General features: G+C 42.2%; 1 protein-coding gene across 4 annotated transcripts in view; it reads right to left on the bottom strand.

The window, feature by feature from the left end:
* HAO2 (hydroxyacid oxidase 2) overlaps window positions 1–22,212 on the bottom strand; it is a 31,947-nt gene extending 9,735 nt beyond the window's left edge. For 2 of the 4 annotated variants that reach the window (XM_063624715.1, XM_063624718.1), the window contains exons 1-3: window positions 3,665–3,884; window positions 3,178–3,316; window positions 1,332–1,483 (exon numbers count right to left, since the gene is read on the bottom strand). In XM_063624715.1, coding sequence (XP_063480785.1) covers window positions 1,332–1,483; window positions 3,178–3,316; window positions 3,665–3,695 — 322 coding nt within the window. In that variant the 5' untranslated portion in view covers window positions 3,696–3,884. Of the gene's footprint in view, window positions 1–1,331; window positions 1,484–3,177; window positions 3,317–3,664; window positions 3,885–21,888 lie in introns of those variants that run through there. The other 2 variants (XM_063624716.1, XM_063624717.1) reach the window with 2 other exon arrangements.
* Window positions 22,213–22,735: the final 523 nt, after the last annotated feature.

The following is a 22,735-nucleotide window of genomic DNA, read 5'->3' as shown; positions in this document are numbered from 1 at the left end:
TTCCAGTGAAGAATCCTGAACTTTGTGGTGGAAAAAGCATAACATATGAAATTAGAAGAATGCTAGTTCTAATCCTTCTTTGCTGTGTGGCCTTGAGTCTCTCATTTTCTTTATCTGTAAAATGGGGAAAATAATAATACATGTCTTTAGGGTTGTTGGGAGACTGAATAAGATACTAGCTATGGGAGCATTCTTTACATTGCAAAGTGGTGTACTGCATAGATACCAGTGCTAATGAAGTTGATGGTGATGACGTTCATATGGCTGCTGCTGACTGGCAGATTTCCCATTTCCTACTTTATTCATTTCAATGAAATCTCCAACAGGTTAATGTCACTGTCCCACTATAACTCATGGGCAGAGAATTTGGGCTAATCAAAAATTAATATTTTCAATTTTTCATGTCAACAGGAGATACCCCATTCTTTCATCCTACCCCCAAACAACACATTCAACCATGATGACTTAGTAAACTAGTCACATTCATATGGAATATTAATATTTCAACCTAGCTAGACCTGGTCCCTAAACCCCATCGAGATGGATGTCACTTTCAGCTCTAGAATTCTTGAATCCATAGCTTCTTGCATCATGGAGTCAAAGGAAAATACCTCAGGGAAGCCCTGAGCAATTCACAAAAACAGATGTGACTTAGAGTGAAGATTATGAAGGAGTCCCAAGAGCATTTTCAGCCTCATCTCTCCTTTTCTATTTATTATTATTATTATTATCATTATTATTACTGGTGGTGTTGGTGGTGGTAGTGGTGGAGGATGTGGGATGAGAATTAGGTTGACTGGGAAGGAGATGTAACCCAACAATAAAATCTTTGTCAAACAAGATGACAAGGTCAATTGAAGAGAGGGAAAATGGAATATTTGGGCAACAGCAGCTTCCAGGGCCTTGTGTTAGGACATAATGTCGTGATTCTCTCCTCATCCTAAATTCAGAGACTGCCATTCAGCCCTAGCCCTGGCTCCTCAGGGACCAAAGAGGGCCCTAGCCTTGGGGCTGCATTAAGCATCCCTTTCCCTACCGATGGTGTGAGCCAGAAGGGCCAGCACCCCTGTTCTGAGGGATGACTTGGTTGGATTTTAGCACCTTCTTATTCATCTGTAACCCCCCTTGCACTCTATTCTTTATTATGGAAAATGAATGTTTTCTCAATCTTAGGTTACACAAACATAGCTTTAAGCATTCCCTTTCCTGCCTTCCTTAGTGTTAACCAGATTATGTTCCTAAGGCCCTTCTAGAGAGAATCTTGAAGCACTCTGCCACTGCTCTGAGGGACACCTCCTGGAAAGGAGCCTCGAGATGGGGATGGTTCATACCTCTTGCTGTGCTCATTTCCCCATCAGGCCAGACGAGGCAGTGGAACCCTGTGGGTGCGATGCAAATAGGGGCACTGATCTCCTCCCCTTGGATTGTGGTTCTGGTGTCCACCTCAGACACATCTCTCAGGTACCGGGGACGGAGACGAATTCTGTGCCAGACAACAAAGAGATCATCTGTTGGTTTGATGATTCTGCAGCAGGGAGGTGCTGTCTGTGGTGCACCCCCTGATTCCTGATACAAGTCTAAACTAGACAGGGTCCTGTGGAACCTTGGTGGGTTCAGTTGGCTGAGAGCTGAGTAACCTGTGTTGATCCAGAAGGAGACTCATCTCCAGAAAGCCACTCCCAACACCTCATTCCCCATTCCCCAACCTTCTCTGAACCACTCTGTGCATTCCAAGTTCACACTATTCCTGCTTTGCTCTGTCAGAAGTCTGTGTCTTTGAGTCATGCCTCCCAGACTACACTACAGCACTTGGATGGTTTGGTTCATCATAACAAGGACTAAAAAGAAAATAATAGGTAGGAAGAGGTTCCAGGCTCTTTTCCTCTCAGGTTAGGAACAAGTTTCCAGAAAGTAAGAAAAGGCCACTGAATGAGAATAAATCCCAGGGAGTGATTGAGGCTTTTGTGATAGAGGCTAATTAGTTTGAAGATTTGACTTAAACACTGCTTTAGAAGAAGGTAGGAGAATTTACAAATAATAAATATGCAAAACACACTTTTTAAATGTATGCATACTTAGCCTCAGGTGTCTAAAATTTTCATTGTTTATACAATATTACTATTTTTGCACATGAACTTAGAAAATTTTTCTGAAAATTCTTAATTGTGCAAATTTGAGTAAGGTAGCCTCAGTCACTTCATCTGAAATAGGAATAATAATCCAAATTTCCTAATAGTTTTGTGAAGACAGACTGAAATAAAGGATGTAAGTTGCCTAGTATAGTGCTAACTAAGTATGAAAATACAGACTATAGGACTCCCTTTTATACCAATTTTCAGTTTTCTCCCGTCCTCTGTATCACAGGAATCAGCAAGCTTTTTCTACAAATGGCCATAGAGTAAATATTTGAGGCTTTGTGGGCCATGTAGTCTTTGTCACAGTTATTCAGCACTGCTCTTGAAGTGCAAAAGCAGCCATAAACAATAGTAAATGGCTGAGCATGGTTGTGTTAAAATAAAACTTTATTTATGGACACCAAAATTTGAATTTCATACAATTTTTATGTATTACAAATTATTCTTCTTTTGACTCCCCACCCCCCTGCCATTCAAAAATGAAAAACCATCGTTAGCTCATGGACCATACAAAAATAAGTGGCAGGTCAGCCTCTGCCTGTGGTCTGCTGTTGGTTGACTGATGCTCCATCTCCTACTTTTTCAGACCAACTCTCCCCTGACTCAATCTCTTATTATTTCTAAGACTCCTTGGATCTCCATATTTTCTCCAAACCTAAGTTCTCTCCTGTCTTCCATCTTCTTCTCCAAGCCAGAGTTTAGGAACTCAGGAGATCTAGGCCTCCCAGCAGGCCCATCCTGCCTGCCTAGGGAACTGGTCATTCTGGGACTCTTGTTCTATCTTGTCAGGTTGCAAAGTTGCTAAGATGAAGGAGAATGACTCACTTACGCTAATTATAAGAGAAATTCCCTCTTTTTCCATCTTCCCATCAGCCCTCCCTCCCCTGCCCTTAACAAACCAAAATAACAACAAAATCATCCACATTATTAGGTCTTGAGTGGTCTGTGTTTTTTGGAGGCAGAAACCAGGACTACTACTGTCCAAGTTGCTCTCCACCAGTGCACCTTAACCTAACAATAGACAGGCTACAGAAGACCACACCTTTTAAATGCTGCAATGTTGTCATCCCGCGTGATGCTGTCATCAGCTCCACCTTCAATAAAATCCCGAGTTGACTTAGACAGCCGCTCTCGTGCATGGGCCTGAAAGTCTGTCAAACACACCAAGGACATTTCTGGACCTTCCAAGGAGAAAACAAAACCAAACCATCCCAGTGAGAACACTTCAGATGCAGAAAAGAAAATGAAGGGGAAGCTGCAGTATGAAATTGTTTGGATTCAACATTGGTCTCCCTGTATTCTTTATGTTAACGGAGTTATTGCCAAAGCCAGTGATCCCTAAGCCAGAAGGCAGAGAGTAATGGTCCACCTTTCCATTCTCCCATTTCCATTCCCAAATCCTGATTATTTGGCTTTCAGAGTATTTCTCATATTTTCTCCTCCACTCTACACACACCACCTTAGACCTAGTTGAGGCCCCACCGCCTCTTAAAAGCTTATTACAAAAAATTCTTATTTTTGTATCTTGCCTTCACATTCACTCCCCGTCTTGTCTTCCATCAGCTGCCTGGGATCTTCCTAAAGTTCAAGGCTGATCATGCCTGCCTCTTGCCTTTCAATGTGCCCATATCATGGCATTCCCAGCTTTCTAGGCCCCGGCTCTTCACTGCCTCACCAGCTTCATTTCTTGGTGAACTGATGCTACTAACTGGGAGTTCCCAGGAACCTCAATGTTTTAATTGTCTGGAGCTGTGGATTACAGAGTGGGGAAAGGACAAGAGAAAGTTTACTTTGTAATTCTTGGCTGGGTTCCTGAACATGTTGCTTAATATTATTAGGAGGCTCAAGGGTCACCATCTACCTCTTTGCTATTTTTGCTAATTTGGGGACCTGAGAAACAATGTATGTTGCCTCCATTTATTCCCATCTTCAATATGAGCCCTATAAACCCAGAGCTTGGTACTTTTGATACAACACCCTGAAAGAGGAAAGAGGACAGGGCTTGGGGGTAACGAATAAATCTCTCCAGTAGAAACAGGGCAGTAGAAACAGCAGCAGCAGAGATGCTGAAGATACTAGTTGCTTTCAGTTACAGCATGTAGAGCTCCTGCATGAGAGGATTGCAGAAGGAAAAACAGAGAAACCTGAAGTTTCTAAGCTCTAGCCAACTCCCAGGCAGTTGGCAGCCAACCGTGAAAATTAACCAGAAGTTGTGGGTAGAAACTGAATGGCTTTTAAGTCATTATCTTAAGGAAGAGGCCAGGTCCCAGTAACTAGGGCTTCAACCAGGAGTGGGTTAGTTCCTCCAATGGACAAAGGAGACAGAGAGGCCAGATGAGATGTGAGGTGCCGGGAATCTTGGCTGGAGCAGGGATGGGGCAGAACTTGCTTGAGGATACCTCAAGTCAAGCCAGGATCTGGTCAAGCCAGATTCTGTTGAAGTCAAACAGAAAAGTAGCCCTTAGCACTTACTTAAAGGGCTAAGCAGGAAGAAATTATATGACAGACAGGAAACAGAGCCCCCAGGAAGTGCACTGGGCTCCAGATGGAGGCTACGAGAAGTAATTTGGAGCCCAGCCATAGCACTTTTTATAGAAAAAGTACTCTGCCAGTGAGTGAGGAGAGAACACTGAGGTATGGAGTTGAGTCTGACAAAGCACTACAACCATATCTAATTTAGCTCATTCTTACTCCACCCTTCAAAGGGTTAATAAACCTTAGTCAAATGAATTAATCATTGCAAGTATCCAATTATATAGCAATTGCTTATTTACATCACTGTGTGCATAAAAGAATTACTATATGAGGCCTGGGAATGTTATTCTTCCAGAGATCTGCTTGCAATATTGGACCTTGGTTGGTGTCTGGGAGCTTGGATTTCAACAGGGTTCCCAGTGTTCCCTGATAAGAGTGCCGCCCTGTGTATAAACTGTTTGTATAAACAATGTGGTTTATGATGAACATTTGCTTCTCCTCTGGGAGTTTAGAATTTCGGTATGGGTTAGGCAGAGGGTGACCATATGACCAGCCCCCAACATGAAACTCTGGGCATTGAATCTCTACTGACCTGCTCAGGTAGGTAACATTTTACATGTGTCATCACATCTTTTTGCTGGGGGAATTAACTGCATCCCTCATGAGTCCACTGGCAGAGGACTCATGGAAGCTTATACTGGTTTCCTCCAGATTTTGCTGCAAGAGCCATTTTTCCCTTTGCTAAGTTTCCTTTGCATCCTTTCAGTAAAAAAGCATAGCTTCGACTATTTGTTCCTCCTAATGAAGAACCAAACCTGGGACCCCCAACACACTTTGTACTCCCAGGCATTAGGATAGTACATGGCGCTGAGTTGCTGCTTACAAATGTTCGTTACTTGAATTTAACATTCCCCTGCCTGTCATTTATCTTCATTATTGGATGAGAATTCTCCACCAGGTTTCAACTCCTGATATCTCAATACCCACATATCCTGTACATTACCCACTCATAGAAATGCTGTTCTACACAATTCTAGCGCATAAATGACACAAAGATTGTGTCTAATCCAGAAGAAATGGCTCATGCTCACTCAGAGTCATGTGCCTAGAATAGTGTCAATTATGTGATTTGAAAGCTGCTTGGACATAAAGAATCAACCCTAGTATCTTATATATAACAAACACTATTTTATCTCATTTCTATACCTCTTCTAATTTTTCCTTACACTCTTTTCTATCTACAGCTTTTTCTCAGTGTCCCTGTGAAGAAGACAGAGAAGGTATTAGTCTTCCTACTTTGCATTTAAAGAGACTGAGGCCTCAGAAATAAAATAACTTGTGAAAGATCAGTGATATGGTTTGGCTGTTTCCCCACCCAAATCTCTTCTTGAATTGTAGCTCCTATAATCCCCATATGTCATGGGAGGGGCCTGGTTGGAGGTAATTGAATCATGGGGCTGGATTTTCCAGTGCTGTTCTTGTGAGAGTGAATGAGTCTCACGAGATCTGATGGGTTTATTTATTTATTTATTTTGAGATGGAGTCTCACTCTGTCACCCAGACTGGAGTGCAGCTGGTTCTGGACTCATGTATTCTGGTAGCTTCTAAAGATAGACATTCTCTATTTTCAATTTCATGTAAAGAACAAAATAGTTGGTTCTCATAAATTGCTTGCTATATTTAATTTTGTAGGTTTAAAAATACAATTGTGCATTTTTTTCTTTTTATAATGTATGTAAAGCTTAGCATGATCTCAGCTCACTGTAACTTCTGTCTCCCCAGTTCAAGCAATTCTTCTGCCTCAGCCTCCCGAGTAGCTGGGATTACAGGCATGTGCCACCACACCCAGCTCCTTTTTGTATTTTTAGTAGAAACGGGGTTTCACCATGTTGGCCAGGCTGGTCTCAAACTCCTGATCTCAGGTGATCCACCCACTTCGGCCTCCCAAAGTGCTGAGATCACAGCCATGAGCCACCATGCCTGGCCGAGCTGATGGTTTTATAAAGGGCAGTTCCCTGCATGTGCCGTCTTACCTGCTGCCATTTAAAACATGCCTTTGCTCCTCCTTCACCTTCCACCATGATTGTGAGGCCTCCCCAACCATGTGGAACTGGGAGTCCATTAAACCTGTTTTTCTTTATAAATTATCTAGTCTCAAATATTTCTTTTACAGTATGAAAATGGACTAATACAGTGAATTGGTACCTGGTAGTGGGACGCTGCTATAAAGATACCCAAAAATGTGGAAGTGACTTTGGAACTGAATAATAGGCAGAGGTTGGAAGAGTTTGGAGGGCTTAGAAGAAGACAGGAAGTTGTGGGAAAGTTTGGAACTTCCGATAGACTTCTTGAATGACTTTGACTAAAATTTTGATAGTAATATGGACAATGAAGTCCAGGCTGAGGCGGTCTAAGATGCAGATGAGGAACTTGTTGGCAACTAGAATGAAGGTGACTCTTGTTATGTTTTAGTAAAGAGACTGGCAGTATTTCACCCTTCCCCTAGAGATCTGTGGAGCTTCGAACTTGAGAAAGATGATTTAGGGTATCTGGCAGAAGAAATTTCTAAGCAGCAAAGCGTTCAAGAGGTGACTTGGGGGCTGTTAAAAGCATTCAGCTTTATGTATTCACAAATATAAGGTTTAGAATTGAAACTTATTTTTAAAAGGGGAGCAGAGCATAATAAAAGTCTGGAAAATTTGCAGCCTGATGATGTGATGATAGAAAACATAAACCAATTTTCTGAGGAGAAATTCAAGCCGGCTGCAGAAATTTGCATACGTAATGAGGAGCCAAATGTTAATTGCCAAGACAATGGGGAAAATGTTTCCAGGGCATATCAGACATCTTCACTGCAGACCCTCCCATCATAGGACTGGAGGCCTAAGATGCAGGGCACCAGGGCATTGCTGCTTTGTGCAGTCTCAGGACTGGTTGCCCTATGTTCCAGCCATGGCTAAAAGGGGCCAAAGTACAGCTCAGACTGTAGCTTCAGAGGGTGCAAGCCCCAAAGCTTGGCAGCTTCCACATGGTGTTGGGCATGTGAATTTGCAGAAGACGAGAACTGAGGTTTGGGAAGCTCTGCCTAGATTTCAGAGGATGTATAGAAACACTTGGATGTCCAGGCAGAAATCTGCTTAAAGGGGCAGAGCCTTCATGGAGAACCTCTGCTAGGACAGTGCAGATGGAAAATGTACGGTTGGAGCCTTCACACAGAGTCCCCACTGGGGCACTGCCTAGTGGAGCTGTGAGAAGAGGGCCATCGTCCTCCAGACTCCAGAATGGTAGATCCACTGACAGCTTGCATTGAGCACCTGGAAAAGCCACAGACACTCAACTCTAGCCTGTGAAAGCAGCCAGAAGAGAGGCTGTACCCTGAAAAGCCACAGAGGCAGAGCTGCCCCAGACCATGGGAACTCACCTCTTGCATCAGTGTGACCTGGATGTGAGACATGGAGTCAAAAAGATCATTTTGGAGCTTTAAGATTTGACTGCTCTGCTGGATTTTAGACTTGCATGGGGCCGTAGCACCTTTGATTTGGCTAATTTCTCCCATTTGGAATGGCTGTATTTGCCCAGTGCCTGTACCCCCATTGTATCTAGGAAGTGACTAACTTGCTTTTGATTTTACAGGCTCATAGGTAGAAGGGACTTGCCTTGTCTCAAATGAGACTTTGGACTGTGAATTTTTGAGTTAATGCTGAAATTAGTTATGACTTTTAGGGACTGTTGGGAAGGCACGATTGGTTTTGAAATGTGAGGACATGAGATTTGTGAGGGGCCAGGAGTGGAATGATACGGTTTGGCTGTGTCCCCAAACAAACCCCATTTTGAATTTTAGCTCCTATAATCCACACATGTCATAGGAAGGTCCTGGTGGGAGGTAATTGAATCACGGGGGAGCAGGTTTCACCATGCTGTTCTCATGATAGTGAATAAGTCTCATGAGATCTGATGATCTTATAAAGGGCAGTTCCCCTGCAAATGCTCTCTTGCCTGCCACCATGTAAGACTTGCCTTTGCTCCTCCTTTGCCTTCTGCCATAATTGTGAGGCCCCTTCAGCTATGTGGAACTGGGAGTCCATTAAACCTTTTTTTCTTTATAAATTACCCAGTCTCAGGTATTTCTTCATAGCAGTATGAAAATGGACTAATACAATCAGGTAGTAAGTTATTATGAGAGATGTTTCTGGACTCATGTGCCCTGGTAGCTTCTAAAGATAGACATTCTCTATTTTCAATTTCAGGTAAAGAACACAATAGTTGGTTGTCATAAATGACTTGCTATATTGAACTTGAGATAATTTCATAGGTTGAAAAATACAATTATACTTTTTAATATAATATATGTAAATCTTAGTAGTCTATTATTTTTATTAGAGGTTTAATATAAGGTTTATAATTAAAGAAAGGATAACTTCATTGTTCAAAGCTGTTCCTAAATTTGGAAGTGAAGAACTTAGCGCAATATATTTGTATATACTTTATTTCAATTTGATCCCTACCAGCCTTGAAGCCACCAGAAATTAAAGGGAAGAGTCAAGTAATCTAATGGTTTTCTTGTATTCCCACTTTATTTTGTCTTCTTGTATTCCCGTTTTATTTTGTCTCCATTTCAATGTTTTTTTCTTTTTTCCTTTTCTATTCCTACTGCCCAAGAAGAAGAGACAGAGGAGAAAAGAATAAAATTGCAAATTGACCAATTGCCAGCTATTGTTCTAGAAATTTTAGCTCATTTTAGCTTCTTGAACCTCTTTAGGCTTTTTGTCTGATAATGAAAACAGTGAGGTACAATTAGCAGACCAGTGACAAGGAGGAGGAAATCTAAGGGCAAGGATATTCAGGAGTACCTGTTGCTAACAATCTGAAGTTCAAACTCTTCTGACTGAGGGAAGGAGGAAGGAAATAGAGAAGCTGGCAGGCTTTTCAAGGAAGACGTGGCTTTCTTCAATATTGCAATCTGATTTAACACCAGACAGATAACAAGTTGTCTTCCTTTGAAGATTTTGTATGATTCATATGATTCATGTTGGTGTTGCTTTAGGAACTCAGGGTTATCAGAGCTTATATTTGTATGGAAACCCCCTATACAGTCTGTGGGAAATCTAAGCGTGAAAATTGCAGGGTAGACTGTGGAGATACAACGGGGGAGAAAAGTCAGCCTCTGATGACTCACTTTAAGGTACACTTGCTTGGTTCTATAGGATGGTGTCCTTCCAGAACCTCTGGCCTAGTTCTTTAGGAACTTATGCCAAGTTTCCCAATGGAATGTCTGATAATATCAAGGCTACAGTTTACAGGCCTAGTTTGAGAGATTAGACTGTTCAAAGTTGGCTGAAAATGCTTTAATCAGTCTTCCCCTCAAGGATAGTGGATACAAAGGGTATAGCCATCACCACAGCATTGTCAACAACAGCATTGTCAGGGGAGAGGCTGAAGCTAGAGGAGACCCTGAGAATGAAAGAGGTGATGGGAGAGGAGAAGGGTCCCAGAGCTGATGGAGAGTAGGAGAGCCATGTGCAGATGGCAGTGTTGGGTTCAGGGAAGACATGAATCAATGGCATTGGAAAAGGCTCCTGTGACTGAGGCAGATGAGCCCTCAGCATTGGCAAGAGAGGGCAGGGAGAAGAATTTGGATGCCCAGGAACAGCGGGTCAGCCCTCAGAGTAAAAAGGGAACTGAGTGTTTCTAACATTGCAGTGATCTGAGGAATCAAGGATGGCATTTGTATGGGAGTGAGGGGAAAAGAAGCCAATCCAGTTCAGATGTGGCAAGGATTAATTCCTGGTGCCTGTCAGCCCAGAATCAGTTCTGGCTTCTTCCCTGAGCTCTCACACATTGTGAATCAAGGATGCAGGAGCCTTCTGAACCATAATGGCCCTTTTATTGTTTGTTTTATTCTGATTTATATAATAATCTCTCCTCTTTAGGCTGCCATTCCTCAACCACTCTCATTAGCCTTTTTTCATTTCTACTAATGAAAATTCCCTTCTCGACCTGTAAGCATGTTCCACCATGGGGAGTATGATGCTTCAGTTCTTCAGAATGGCTTCTTTAGTCATGATAGGGGAGTGAGTCATATCTTTGCTTTACTCTAGGAGCTTTGTATGTCATGGATTGAAAGAGTTTTTGAGATTTGCCGTGGCGGGGCACGTTTATGTTAAGGACATGCTCACTCTGAAGTTATTGTGACCTAATTAGGCAATTAACCTACCATTGTCCTGCCTCCCACACATCTTGCCTATTGAGGATTGGAAGACTATGAGAACATCTTGCTTGATGGAGCCAAGAGGGACCTTAGAGAGACAGAGAGACGTGCACAAGTTTGGTAGCACAGCTAATAAATGAACCCAGGTCTTCTGTCTCCACATTCAGGGTTCTTTCTGAAATACAATATGACTCTTGCAATTGCTTCTGGACAGCCTGGCAATATAACCTAGAATTAGCTTCTCCTTACGTGAGAGTTAGCTTCTCAGCACAGACCTAAGATTTCTAGAGACTCAACTCATCTACACTACATTTTATCATTCCATCTTCACCTCTACTCCTTCTGACCCTGCTTGGCCATGCCAGTAAAAGGAGCTCCAGTTGATGCTGGAATACAGAATAAACTTTTGCTTCATCCAGTCAGTGGAGTGGTGCGTGCGGCAGCCTGAGAGGCAGGCTGCTTCAAGAGAGATAGCTACTAACACTTATTTGTTATTTGAACAGTGGCAGGCTACATGTCTTCTCTCCAAGTCTCAGTTTCCTCATTTGAGAAAATATACATTTTTGTATATTTCAGCTTAATCCATAATAGATTTGAAGCCACCTGAAATTAAAAGCTGAGCTGAGGTCCTTTAAGTACTCATATTCTGTGCTTTCTTTGCCCATAAATACAGAGAGCTGTTTAGATGAGGTCATATGAACATTCTAGTTCAGCATTTACTTCATGGCAATAAAGTATAGAACAGGGAACCAGCACAATGTTTAGACATATTTGCCAACAACAAACAGCTGGGTACTCAAGCCTGCCTTTGCTCCTCCTCCCCAGCCTGGAGGTCGTTCTTTTCAAGAACTTTTCTGGTCCTGTGGCACCACCTTTTGGTTTCAGTGGATAACTACTTGACCAGTCTTGTCACTATTCCCTTTTACAAGAGGTACAGCCTGTCACACCACCTGTTTTTCCTGTTCTCAGACTAGGTAATTGAAATCCGTTTTACTACACAGATGTGCCTCTTCCTCCTTTCTCGATTTCTCCAAACTATTGAGTGCCTTTCTCAGGGAAGTCTTTCTCACGCCTTCTTCTCTTTTCCTAATTTCTCCCATTTCCTTTCCTTTTTCATTTGCAAACCAAAAATAATTGTGCTGTGTAGTCCCTTATGTGAAGAAGAACAAAGTGAAACAATTTTGAAGTCACATTAGACCTAGCAAAGAACTTCAAAAACCTTTGAAAGTACCCTCAAAGGCATCTTAACATTTCTTACTTACGTTTCCACTGAATTCTCTCTTCTTCTAATTAAGCCTACTTTTCTTCATCAGTTGTATATACAAGAAAATTTTAAAAATGATTTATTACACAGTTTTCTTAGTTTTCAGTTTTGGTTAATGACTAGCAATACAATAACATTGCTTTACAGTAATTTGCATTGCAAATATGCCAGATCTTCTGCTATTTTGTGTATCAAGTGGGTATTTTCAGCCACCTGGGAATCCAACCGCTATTTTAATAGCATCCTTTCTGTGGGAAAATCTGTTTTGAGTTTCAAACAAATGCCCTCCAAGTAGAGTTTTGGAACCCAGCCATGTTGTAAACTGTGTGCTGTCCATAGAGCGTTGAACATAGTTTAGGGCATACTGGGAGACATTGATCCAAATGTTTATATAGTGTTTTGAAAGATGAGGACTTTCTTATTCTTTCAAACAGTGGAATAATTTGATTATGCAAAGAGCCCTGGAGGCAGCATGATGGTTCCTTAATATGAATAATAATAATGACAATAATATTGCAACCATTTATCAAGTACTTCATGATGTGCCATGCACTGTGTAAATTGCTTTACATGCATGACTGTTTTAAACCTTGTTGAAATGTTCAACACAAATATTATCATCCCCATTTCACGGGTGAGAAACCTGAAGTTCAAGAGGTTAAAATACTTAGTTCAATATTACATAACTAGTAATGCGTCACGATTCCAGTGGCCTGGCTCTTAAGCACTATAGAAAGAAGAAAATGGGCACAGCCAAGTGTGGTTTATGGAATGATAAAGTTGGCATGGACCTTAGAGGATTAAAATGTCATGGACATATGCAACTTTGCTTTCTTCCCTCAAAAAATCATAACTCAATCAGAAAGTTAAAAAAAATCTTCATTATTCAGCCAATCACTAAAAAATAACTTCTTATGTTTAAATCTGTCTTAACAGTCTACAGAGCACTCTTCTATATGTTATTCCATTTGGTGCTTACAACAATCCAGTGAGCAATCAGAGAGTGTACGTATGAGCCCCACGTTATGGATGAAAACATTAACGCTCGGATAATTCATGTGAGTTATCCAAGCTAATGCAACAGAAATGGCAAAGCCTGACCTGGAACCCTTCTGACTTGTTTCCAATGTCTTTGAGCCAGTATGGAGTGTTAGTGGTATGAAGGAGACATTTAAGTCTCTGTTCTGAATGGTCAGAATGCTGCATAAAGTGAGCTTGGTCCATTCCCACAAAATCCAGGCCATTGGGAAAGGAGTTCTATGCGACACGTGAGATCACTGCACTTGCCTCTTCATCTGCCCAACAAGGATAGGATGTGCAAAACAGACATCAGAATCCACACAAAGCTCCAAAACAGGCTCTGACCTCTACTCTCTCCACTAGTGACTTCAGGTCTTGCAGGTGTACCTATATCTCACAGTGGCAATCACTGGGTGGTAGCAGGAGAGAAAGGAGAAAAGGCAGAGCAGTTGGGGATGGAAGAGCCCAGCTATGGAGTGCAGTTTTTTCTTTCTTTGCCTTCCTCCTGGCATCTCTCTCCACGTCAACTACCCAGACTGTGTTCCTGAAGGCCATTGCTTTCCACCGATCAACTGTGCCCAAGGAACTAATGACTGAGGGAATCAGTGGAGTAGAGAAGATAGACTGTATCATAAGCTTTGGCACTTGGCAAACATAGGCTGAAATCTCAGCTCTACTACTTGCTCACCACGGTTCTGTGCAAAATTTATTTGTTAAAGGAGAATATTAACATCCATCCCATAGGGCTGCCATGAGGACTAAGCAGTATGGTCCCTTTGAAATTTCTAGAACAGTGCCTTGTATAGACTAGATTGTTAATAAAGGCAGCTCCACGTTCATTATTCCTCCTGTTGATGACAAGTGTGATTTCATCTGAGGCTCTGGAAGTGGAAAGCTGCTTCAGGATTTGAGTATTTCTGTCATAGTATAATTTAAACCCTCTGTCAGATTTACTCATTAGTTTATCCAAGAAGGTTTATTGACACACACTCTCAGCCAGGATGGCGGAGGCATATACTACTCTCCACATGCTTAACATTTCCCTGTTGCTTAAATACAGGCATGGCTCTGTGACTAGTTCTTCTGGCCAATGGGCTGGGAGTGGGAATAGCAGGTGTTAATCCTAGGCCAAGGATTGAAGAGCTGGTGTGTGACCCTCCAACTTTGTTTCCCCCTCTACAGCGATCCTCCATCCTCAAGAAGGCAAAGCTGTAAGAGAAAGGCCACTTGGATTCTCAAAACGCCATTTGGAAAAGAGTAGCCCTGGAGCTCAGCTGATATTGTGTGAGGAAGAAATAAATATTTGTGTGTTATCTCACTAAGTTGTCAAGGTTTATTCTTTACTGTAACATAGCCTGATTTAACATAATATATCAAGGTATTATGCTAAACACTAGAGATATGGGGGGTGACCTTTATCACATCAGTTTCTGCTCTCAAGAAGCTTAGAGTTGAAGAAGACAGACTTTAATAGCTCATCATTTGATAGCTGATATGATTTAGAGTATAACAGGAATCCTTTTGAGGGGAGAGTTACCTGGGAATTTCACAATATTCCCATTACCTCTCAAATGATATACCACAAATGATGTTCCACTCAATCTATTCTAGACAAGCTCCAATTCTCATCTATCTTTAAATCAGGTTATTACTGTCTATCTCATAGGGATCTTGTGAGAATTGAAGGATCTTGTAAAATGCAGAATATAGTAGTAGTTAAGAATAAAAGTTTGGGGATTTTGCCTCCTACTAATGGACTCTTTATTCTGTTCTATTGATCTATTATCTATCTTTATACCAGTACCTCCTTGTCTTCATTAGCGTTCTTGGCAGTTCTCCCCGGGTTAATCTGTAGATTCAACTTAACACAATCAGAGGCTCTTCATTAGAGGGACTTTGTAACCCATTTGTTCCAAATAAGCTTATTGCTTAAAGGAACTACATTGTTTGAGACACATTAACTTCTTTACTTTATTAGGAGCATAGCCATGTCACTGTTTTCTTTTGCTTGTGGCCAGGAAGCAGTGGTCAGAATACTAAATATATCCCTGAAGGCAATAGTCATACTTTTTAGGTTTTCAGAACGCTGTCAAGTGAAAATATTTTAACCCATTTTTCCTCCTATGGACACCCACAGATATTCCACCATACAATCCTAAGACTCAACTTCCTAGACTTAACCTTCTCTGTCTGTATCCTTTTTGAAACCAAATCTTCCTTTGCCCATGCCCTCTGAGTTCCCTAACACCTGTCTCCCTAGGACCATCTTTGCCAAGGTCCTTGCCTTGCAAACTCATAGTTGGCTTCCACGATATCTTCCATTCCCATCCTATTTGGCACTTCGTCTTCCTTCTCAGTTCCAAGCACACAGAACACACTCAATGACAAACCTGATTCTAACGTCTTCCAGTCCTCAGGGAAAGAGGTGTTTAGACGCAGCCACTCAAAGCCTGGCTCACTGCCGGAGGTGTTAGGAAAGACACCACATCACTACACACAGTTCATGCTAAAGAAGAGGCTGAAGGCTCAAAGTTAATCTTTTAATGAAAACATCCAGCTTAGCAGTAAATAAGCAACTAGGCCAGAGCAAGGTTGACTTTGAAAGAATTTTGCTGACTTCGCAAATGTACTTCAAAATTAAGTGAAGTTTATTACAAAATTAAACTTCAAAGTGAATAAATGGTTTCTTTTCTCTCAAACTTTATGTTGTCCCCTGCTCATCACAGATTGTTAGAGGTAGGGAGTGGGTGATTTCAGGTATGAAATTACAAAAGTCCCCGGGTTGGAGGAGGGGCTTTTTGTGGTGATGGGGTTGGGGTGGGAGAAGAGCAAGCACAGCCTGGGAGCCCGTGGGCAGGACAGCAGTGGGGACCCAGGCCAGGACGGTCCAAGCTTTGGGGATTTTGGAGGGTGCATAGTGAAGAGCCCTCCCTGCCCACAGAACTGTTCTGGGGAAATTAATAATGTCTAGATTAATGTGGGAGGCAGGGAGAACCAGTGAAATTTTTGAGTGGAAAATTATTCAGGAATGTAGAAGAAATGCTAGGAAAAGCAAACTTAAAAGTACATGGAAAAATAGAATTAATTTCTCCAGAACAGTTCTGTAGGGGTCCCAGAAAGGTCACTAATTTGTCCAGGTCCATTCGTCTCCACTCCTCCCTCAGCTGTTGCCACTGCTCCTTAGTATTGCCACAGCTCACATGTTTGATGTGCTTACGACATGCCAGACACACTACACGCGTTACTTCATTTGGTCTTCACGTAAGGTCAATCTTTTCAAGATTGTCTCTTTTTCAGAAGAGAAAATGAGATTAACGAACATGCCCAAAGCCTTTCAGCAGTAATGAGCAGAATTGGCATTCGAACCTAGCCTGTAGCCAACACACGGGGCGGGGGAGGCCAAAATCCTGAGCTGTACTGATGACCATAGCAGTGGGGTTTGCCTTTCCCTTAGAATCTGTAGTTAGAGAGCAAAATGATGAATTTCCCACTGACTTGTCATACCATCTCCACTCAAGGCTTATTGGCTATTTATTTGGAGGGTAAGCGCTACCTGCTATCTAGCCACTAGAGGACAGTATTACCTCAAAAATGCTTTCAAAAGCAGCCAAAATCTGGGTTCTGGAAATTTCTTTTCCATAGCAATTTTCACAGTCTCCATAATCAGCCTCTAGGCCATGTCCTCAGTCAGCTCTCACAACACCTAGCCTGCTCACAGTCCCCTGATCCAGACCCTCCCTTGCTGTTTTCCAGAGTCCGACTCTGTCTCTCCCTTCCAGAAGGAAGCCTGGTGATGAACACACACTGGAACATGGTGCTCAAGCTCCAAACTGCAGCCACTCGCTCACTAACATCCACATGTTACTTAAATTCTCTGTGCCTCAGTTTCCTCATAACACCTCCCACACTGTAATGAGAACTAAGTGAGTTAATGCTTAAAAGATGCTGGCAGTAGATAGAAAGAACAGTAGAGGTTCTGATGAGAGATTCTCAAGTTTGAAATAATGACCTTCTTGGAGACCTTTTAAACCTGATCATTGCACTGAGTTAAAGAACATCTTCTCTCCAAGGTAACACACTCTACTATCAGCCTCTAATGTTTGCATCTAAGTGAACTAATCTCAAATAGGGGATATAGGGCCACAGGCAGAGCTATTTGAGGCAGCACTTTTGCAGCACCTCTTGAATTCCAGGGAATGAGTCCATGGATAAGACAGACTAGCTTTGGACCCACCAGCAGGCTGGGAGAATGTTTCAGGATGAGGTTATGAAAAGATATTGGTTTTACTCAGGTGGTCATGGGGTACCCATTGAGCAATATGCCTGCTTATTTTGGATGAAGAGAAATGTCGGGTGATTCTTGAGCTGTCATGACCCAGTCTCTTAGAAAGCAAATGTAGTTTCACAGTAGAATAGAATGCCAAAATTCTTCATAATGGAGGGGATTAAAAACACGCTAGGTCCTCCTGATCACTGTGGTCCTGTCCTAACCCAGCCATCCATTTCTCTTGGGGTAATTCTGGAAGTCAGCATGAGCCTGGGACTTTGCAATCTGTGCTCAAGCCCGCCAGGGTTAAAGTTGAACACTTTGGTGCTGTGGTCAGGTTAATATTAGGTTGGTGCAAAAGTAACCGTGGTTTTGCTATTGAAGGTAATTAATGCAACCGTGGGTCTTTGCAAACTGAAGCCAAACCAGTCATAGATGGCTAAGTCAAACTAAAGACAGTTTGCATATTTCTGCAGCCACCAAGCCCCTTATAGGCTATGAACCTCTTTGTAATGGCTACCCGGTGGATGGGGGCAGCTCTGCAGAGTCAGTTACAGGAAGAGATGGGAAGAAAACCTGAAGGAGGGCCTGTTGAAGACCTTGGTCCAAGGCCAGTGACTTCTGTCATAGGGTTGCATTGTTTGTGTTTGCTTTATAGGGTCTAAAGTAGGAAGGAAGTGTGTCCCTCTAGCTGCTGAGCTTGCTACATAATCAGATCTGACTGGAGGAACTGGGGTTTCTGGATGTGGAGATGAGTTAGGTAGCAAGAGCTGGGATTATGCACCTTCCCAAGATCATGGAGAAAGTCAGTTGCTGGGCACAGGAAAAACAGTCAGGATTTCAGAATCTGCTGGGTATCTGGGTTCGAGGACATGGGTGCTTATGTGCGGAATTCTGTGGGATCCACTGTTAACAGTCTGTTGATGTGAGAGTCACTGGCATCTTGGAGACAGTTTGTATTCTTCAAGGGGTTTATGTTGATCCGGGATCAAACACAACTTACTGTGAGTTAGGTGGCTTCAGCAGGAGGCAAAATTTCTTCTACTCAGAAAGCAACAATGTCCTCCCTAAAGTCACCTAATATTGTAACATCCTCTGTGCTCAGATACTCAGCACCCTGTGCTGAGCAATGATACGGCATGAAAAGGGCCTAGCGTTGCCCTTAGTACCAATAAATGCTCAAGAAATGGTTGCATTATCTTCAATAATAGTAACTAATAATACTTACAGAGCATTTACTATGTGCCAAGCAGTGTTTTAAGGGTTTGGTAGTACTTCACTTATTAGGTAGGGATCATTTTTATCTCTGTTTTACAGATATGGAGGTGGAGGCCAGGCATTCTGGCCCCAGAGTCCACTCTTAACTATTGTGATTTCAATTAATATTATAAAGAGTTGCCAATAGGAGACCAGAGGAGGGCAAGATGGCTTCTGGCTAGGGTGACCAAGGAACACTGCCAGAATAGACAGGTATTTCAGCTGGCCCTTTCACATAATTGAACTATATTTTCTTCTATTAGCCCTAGTCCTTGGGTCTGAAACTGAGCCCACAGGTCCTGCTATATAGCCAAGGCCTCAGGCCTGCTGAACCAAGAGTTTATTTAGCAGGGAGTGGGAAGCCAGTGGTTAAGCTGGTGAGGAACTCTCTGAGTCTTCGAGAAAGTTCTAATAGTCCACTGGGGGACTTTTGCCGCTGCCTACATCAAAACACATTTTTTTAAAAGCTTCTGCTTTGTACTTGCTGTTCCTTCATTCTGGAACATACTAATCATTCCTCATCCTTAGGACTCAGTTGATGTGTTTCTCCATCCATGAAACCTTCCTCAGTGCCACTGGGCAGAGCTGGCTCTGTGTGTGTGTGTGTGTGTGTGTGTGTGTGTGTGTGTGTGAGAGACGGGGGGGTAGAAACTTGTCACATGGTATTGCGGCTTGTCATTACAGTGTGGCTTTTTCAGGACTTTGAGTTCCTTGGGGCCAGGAACCATGTTGCATTCATTCTTGAATCCCACTGCCCAGCACAGAGCCTGGTACATAGTAGGTGCATGATGATTGTTGTGGAATTAGAGAACAGATTTTAAAACCTGAATTCTCAAAGAAGGAAGGGTAGGATGCAGTCAGCATTACTCATTCCCATCTTTGCCCAGTCTCACCCTGCTCTCTCTGCTTTCTACCATGGTCTCCTCTGGAAGGGTATGACCAACTTCATGCAAAGGTCAGGGCATCTTTGGTTCTTGGACTGATGTTTACATTTTTGGATTCTCAAAGACATTGACATATCCAGCAGCTGAACTCCAAGCGAGCACACCAGCTTATGTTGGTACAATCAGCTTAGCTGGGGGTAGCTTTATTATATTCTAAGTCTAGTGAGACCCTCAGTCCCTTCCTCATATGGGCACCACTGACTCCCAGTTAGAGCCTAATATGGTTTGGCTGTGTCCCCACCCAAATCTCAGCTTGAATTGTATCTCCCAGAATTCCCAACAACCCAAGGTTGCATTAATTACTTTTAATGGCAAAACCACAGTTACTTTTGCACCAACCTAATATTAACCTATTGTGGGAGGGACTCATGGGGAGGTAATTGAATCATGGGGCCAGTCTTTCCTGTGCTATTCGCATGATAGTCAATAAGTCTCATGAGATCTGATGGATTTATCAGAGGTTTCTGCTTTTGCTTCTTTCTCGTTTTCTCTTGCTGCCCCCATGTAAGAAGTGCCTTTTGCCTCCCACCATGATCCTGAGGCCTCCCCAGCCATGTGGAACTGTAAGTCCAATTAAATCTCTTTTCTTCCCAGTCTCGGATATGACTTTATCAACAGCATGAAAATACACTAATACAGTAAATAGGTGCCAGTAGAGTGGGGCATTATTGAAAAGATACCCAAACATCTGGAAGCGACTTTGGAACTGGGTAACAGGCAGAGATTGGAACAGTTTGGAGAGCTCAGAAGAAGACAGGAAAATGTGGGAACTTTCTAGAGACTTGTTGAACAGCTTTACCCAAAATGCTGATAGCAATATGGACAATAAGGTCCAGACTGTTGTTATGTTTTAACAGAGAGACAAGCGGCATTTTGCCCCTGCCCTAGAGATTTGTGGAACTTTGAAATAGAGAGATGATTTAGGGTATCTGGTGGAAGAAATTTCTAAGCAGCAAAGCATTCATAAGGTGACTTTGGTATTGTTAAAAAACATTCCATTTTTAAATGGAAACAGAGCGTAAACATTCAGAAAACTTGCAACCTGATGATGCAGTAGAAAAAGAAAATTTTTTTTGAGGAGAAATTCAAGCCCGCTGCAGAAATTTGCATAAGTATCAAGGAGCCTAATGTTAATCCCCAAGACCAAGAGAAAATGTCCCCAGGCCATGTCAGAGACCTTCACGGCAGCCTCTCCCATCACAGGCCCAAAAGCCCAGGAGGAAAAAGTGGTTTCATGAGTGGGGTCCAGGGTCCCCATGCTGTGTGCCGCCTGGGAACTTGGTGCCCTGTGCCGCAGCTGCTCCAGCTGTGGCTGAAAGGGGCCAAAGTACAGCTCAGGCTGTGGCTTCAGAGGGTGGAAGGAAGCCCCAAGCCTTGGCAGCTTCCATGTCGTGTTGAGCCTGCGGGTGCACAGAAGTCGAGAATTGAGGTCTGGAAATCTCCACGTAGATATCAGATGTATGGAAATGCCTGGATGCCCAGGTAAGTGTTTGCTGCAGGGGTGGCATTTAAGGCTTGAAACATAAAAGAAAGAAATAGAAGAAAAGGCAGGAGTGGAAACAGAACATAGTTATGGTCTTCCAGTAGCTGAAATCATCTTAGGTTTCGTTTTGATTAAAATTAGAATATAATTCACACACCGTAAAACACATCGATTTTAAGTGTACAGCTCTTCAAGTTTTGGCAAGACAGGCATCCAGATACCAGCACATTCAAGATCATTGAACATTGTCATCATTACAGAGCGTTTCCTTGTCTTTTTCCAGTCAATGCTGTTTCACCCACAGAGGTAGTCACTGTTCTGACTTTTCTCATCATCACATAGAATTTCAAATTGTTGCTCTGGAATTTCAAATTATTGGAATCAATTAAATGTTTATTTATCTATGGCTCCTTTTGTTCAACATGCTTTTTAGAGTCAACTGTGTTTTGCTTGCATGAGTATTTCACTGTTTTTTCCATTGCTCAGCACTGTTCTATTGTATGAATTTAATCCACATTTGTTTTATCCATTCACCCGTTGGTGGGCATTCTAATGGTTTCCAGTTTGGGAGACTACTATGAATAAAACCACTGTGAATATTCTTACACAATTTTCTGTGACTATATTTTATTTCTCTGAGATAAATGCTTCATAGTAAAGTTGGTGAGTAACAAGGCAGGTGTATTTTTAACTATAAGAAAAAGTAGTCCCATTTTACATTTCTACCTTTAAAGTATACAAGTTCTAGTTATTTTACTTCACTTAGGCTTCATTCTAATAGCACATAGTCACTAATTAGAGAGAACATATAACCATAATACTGGTTTCTACAAACCTGCTTCACAGGGTCTTCTGCTTCTCAGGAGATGCTTCACCCTTGAATGATCCTGATAGGAGAAGGGTTTTCCACTCACTGGGACCTTCAGTCCAGCATGCACATTTGGGAAGATTGTTCAAAGAGCAATGAGCGAGGAAGGCAGAACAGCTCAGCCCACCACGCAGGGTCAAAACCAACAAGCAATTTGATGCAGATGATAGAGCCACATCACCATCGTATCCAGGAATGGCTTTGTAAGAATTCACTCTTCCATCCCTGAAAGTAATCAGAGAATTTATATGCAATCTGTTAGTTAATTGTTCCCATACTGAGCACAGATCTTAACTAAATGACCTTAACTAAGTGACATTTAAATTTCTGCTCTCTGATATGAAAGTTACCATGCTCATATTTGGGTAGTAGGGTTTAATTTAATTTGCCTGAGATTGCAGCTTATTTCTGAGATCCCAAAAACAAATTTGATGCACATATCACAAGATATTATGTAAATGCTGAGAAGACAGGGACTTTCCAGGCAGAAGAGGGATGATGCACACCAGCTGTACAGCATCCAGCAAGTTGCATCCCTGCCGCTGGTGTCAGAGGACTCAAAGCCAAAGTGAGAACAGTAATTCCTGTTTCTAGCCACCTACTGCCTAGGATGGGGGTGAGGGTCAAATATGAAACAGTTGCATTCACATCCTACCAAGAGCTTGACCAAATCTGGGTTTAACATTCAAATCTGGGTTTAACTTTCCAAATCTGGGTTTTCATCCTCATGAAATAAAGATAATAGTATGTGCCTTACAGAGTTGTTATAGGAATTAGGTAGTGTAGATAAAGCACCATCACAGTGGGTGCACAA

The sequence above is a fragment of the Symphalangus syndactylus genome, chromosome 12 (assembly GCF_028878055.3).
Source record: "Symphalangus syndactylus isolate Jambi chromosome 12, NHGRI_mSymSyn1-v2.1_pri, whole genome shotgun sequence".
Lineage (NCBI taxonomy): Eukaryota > Metazoa > Chordata > Mammalia > Primates > Hylobatidae > Symphalangus > Symphalangus syndactylus.
This window is presented reverse-complemented; position numbering and strand designations above follow the sequence as displayed.